This window comes from Engraulis encrasicolus, chromosome 11 (assembly GCF_034702125.1).
Source record: "Engraulis encrasicolus isolate BLACKSEA-1 chromosome 11, IST_EnEncr_1.0, whole genome shotgun sequence".
NCBI classification, from domain to species: Eukaryota; Metazoa; Chordata; class Actinopteri; order Clupeiformes; family Engraulidae; genus Engraulis; species Engraulis encrasicolus.
In genome coordinates this window covers 51,119,372-51,121,162 of record NC_085867.1, presented here as the reverse complement: position 1 = coordinate 51,121,162, position 1,791 = coordinate 51,119,372, and the positions used below count along the sequence as shown (strand labels likewise).

Below are 1,791 nucleotides of genomic sequence, written 5' to 3'. Positions count from 1 at the left end.
AGTATGTGCAGCAGATGTTGCAATGTATTTTTCGATCCTAATCCTCTCCTCTCTTCTCCCCTCTCCCAGGTGTGGTACATGGACGGCTACCACAACAACCGCTTTGTGCGCGAGTACCGCTCCATGTCCGACTTCATGAGCACGGACAACTTCACGTCCCACCGCCTGCCGCACCCCTGGTCGGGCACGGGCCAGGTGGTCTACAACAACTCCATCTACTTCAACAAGTTCCAGAGCCACGTCATCATCAAGTTCGACTTCCGCACCTCCACCATCAGCAAGTCGCAGCGGCTGGACAACGCCGGCTTCAGCAACTCCTACCACTACGCCTGGGGCGGCCACTCGGACATCGACCTGATGGTGGACGAGGGCGGCCTGTGGGCCGTCTACGCCACCAACCAGAACGCCGGCAACATCGTCATCGCCAAGCTCAACCCCGCCACGCTGCAGATCGTGCGCTCCTGGAACACCAACCACCCCAAGCGCAGCGCCGGCGAGGCCTTCATGATCTGCGGCACGCTCTACGTCACCAACGGCTACTCTGGCGGAACCAAGGTCTACTACGCCTACCACACCAACTCCTCCACCTACGAGTACATCGACATCGCCTTGCAGAACAAGTACTCGCACATCTCCATGCTGGACTACAACCCGCGCGACCGCGCGCTATACGCCTGGAACAATGGCCACCAGGTGCTCTACAACGTCACGCTGTTCCACGTCATTGGCTCCGAGGAGCTGTAACTGTCGTCAGTGGAGAGTGTGGACATGCAGGAGCTCCAGTGGAATGGAGGAATTGAGGAGTATCTTCTGTGGAATGTCATGAACACAAGCCTTGAAAGAGTGCTGGATTAGTATATTTATATGTGGTTGTGCGTGTGTACATCAAAGTGTGTGTGTGTGTGGGTGTGTGGGTGGAACATTCAACATTCGTGGAACGCATGAAATGTGGATTACTGTGACGTCAAGGCTGTTTAGCTGAGGACACAGGACAAAGTCGTATACGGACGGTTAGCAAACCAAAAAGAAAAAGAAGAAGAGATGGAACATTATTTAATATATGTAGAGAGGAGTATGAAACATTATTAGAGAGAAGACTGGATAAATTATGTCAGCAAACAGATGCCAAATAATGTTACGCCTTTTTTCTACAACATGAGAATCATTCCATCGGCTTTGTTTCTGTTGTGACAATCGCCTCTCCTTCACGCTTACCGGGTCGGGTCGCCCAACAGTGTCGACGGGATCAGCTTTGGACATTTATAGCAAAGACTGGCTGCTTACTGTCCCTATCTGACACATTCTGACTCTCTCTCTCTCACACACACACACTCACACACACACACACACACACACACACACACACACGCACACACACACACACACACACACACACACACACACACACACACACACACACACACACACACACACACACACACACACACACACACACACAAATCCAACACCCAGGTATTGTGAGGGAGCAAGAACGGTGCTACACAAAGACAAATATTATATCATACACAAACGGAAACTTGCAAACACACACACACACACACACACACACACACACACACACACACACACACACACACACACACACACAAACAAAAAACAACACAACCCAACACAAGCAGTCTCCACTTACGACCATAGTCTGTCCACAAAAGAAGGCCATCTAATAGTATGGCATATAAAATATCTACAGAACGAATATAACAGAGTTTAAAAGAATAGAAGAGAAAGTAACACTGAAGGCGCAGACTGTTGGTGTTCTTATAATGTTAA

At 49.9% G+C, this 1,791-nt stretch overlaps 1 protein-coding gene across 2 annotated transcripts in view; it reads left to right on the top strand.

The window, feature by feature from the left end:
* Positions 1 to 1,212, top strand: part of olfm1b (olfactomedin 1b) — a 31,656-nt gene extending 30,444 nt beyond the window's left edge. For both annotated transcript variants that reach the window (XM_063211424.1, XM_063211423.1), the window contains exon 6: positions 70 to 1,212. In XM_063211424.1, coding sequence (XP_063067494.1) covers positions 70 to 744 — 675 coding nt within the window. In that variant the 3' untranslated portion in view covers positions 745 to 1,212. The remainder of the gene's footprint in view (positions 1 to 69) is intronic.
* The last annotated feature ends 579 nt before the right edge of the window (positions 1,213 to 1,791 follow it).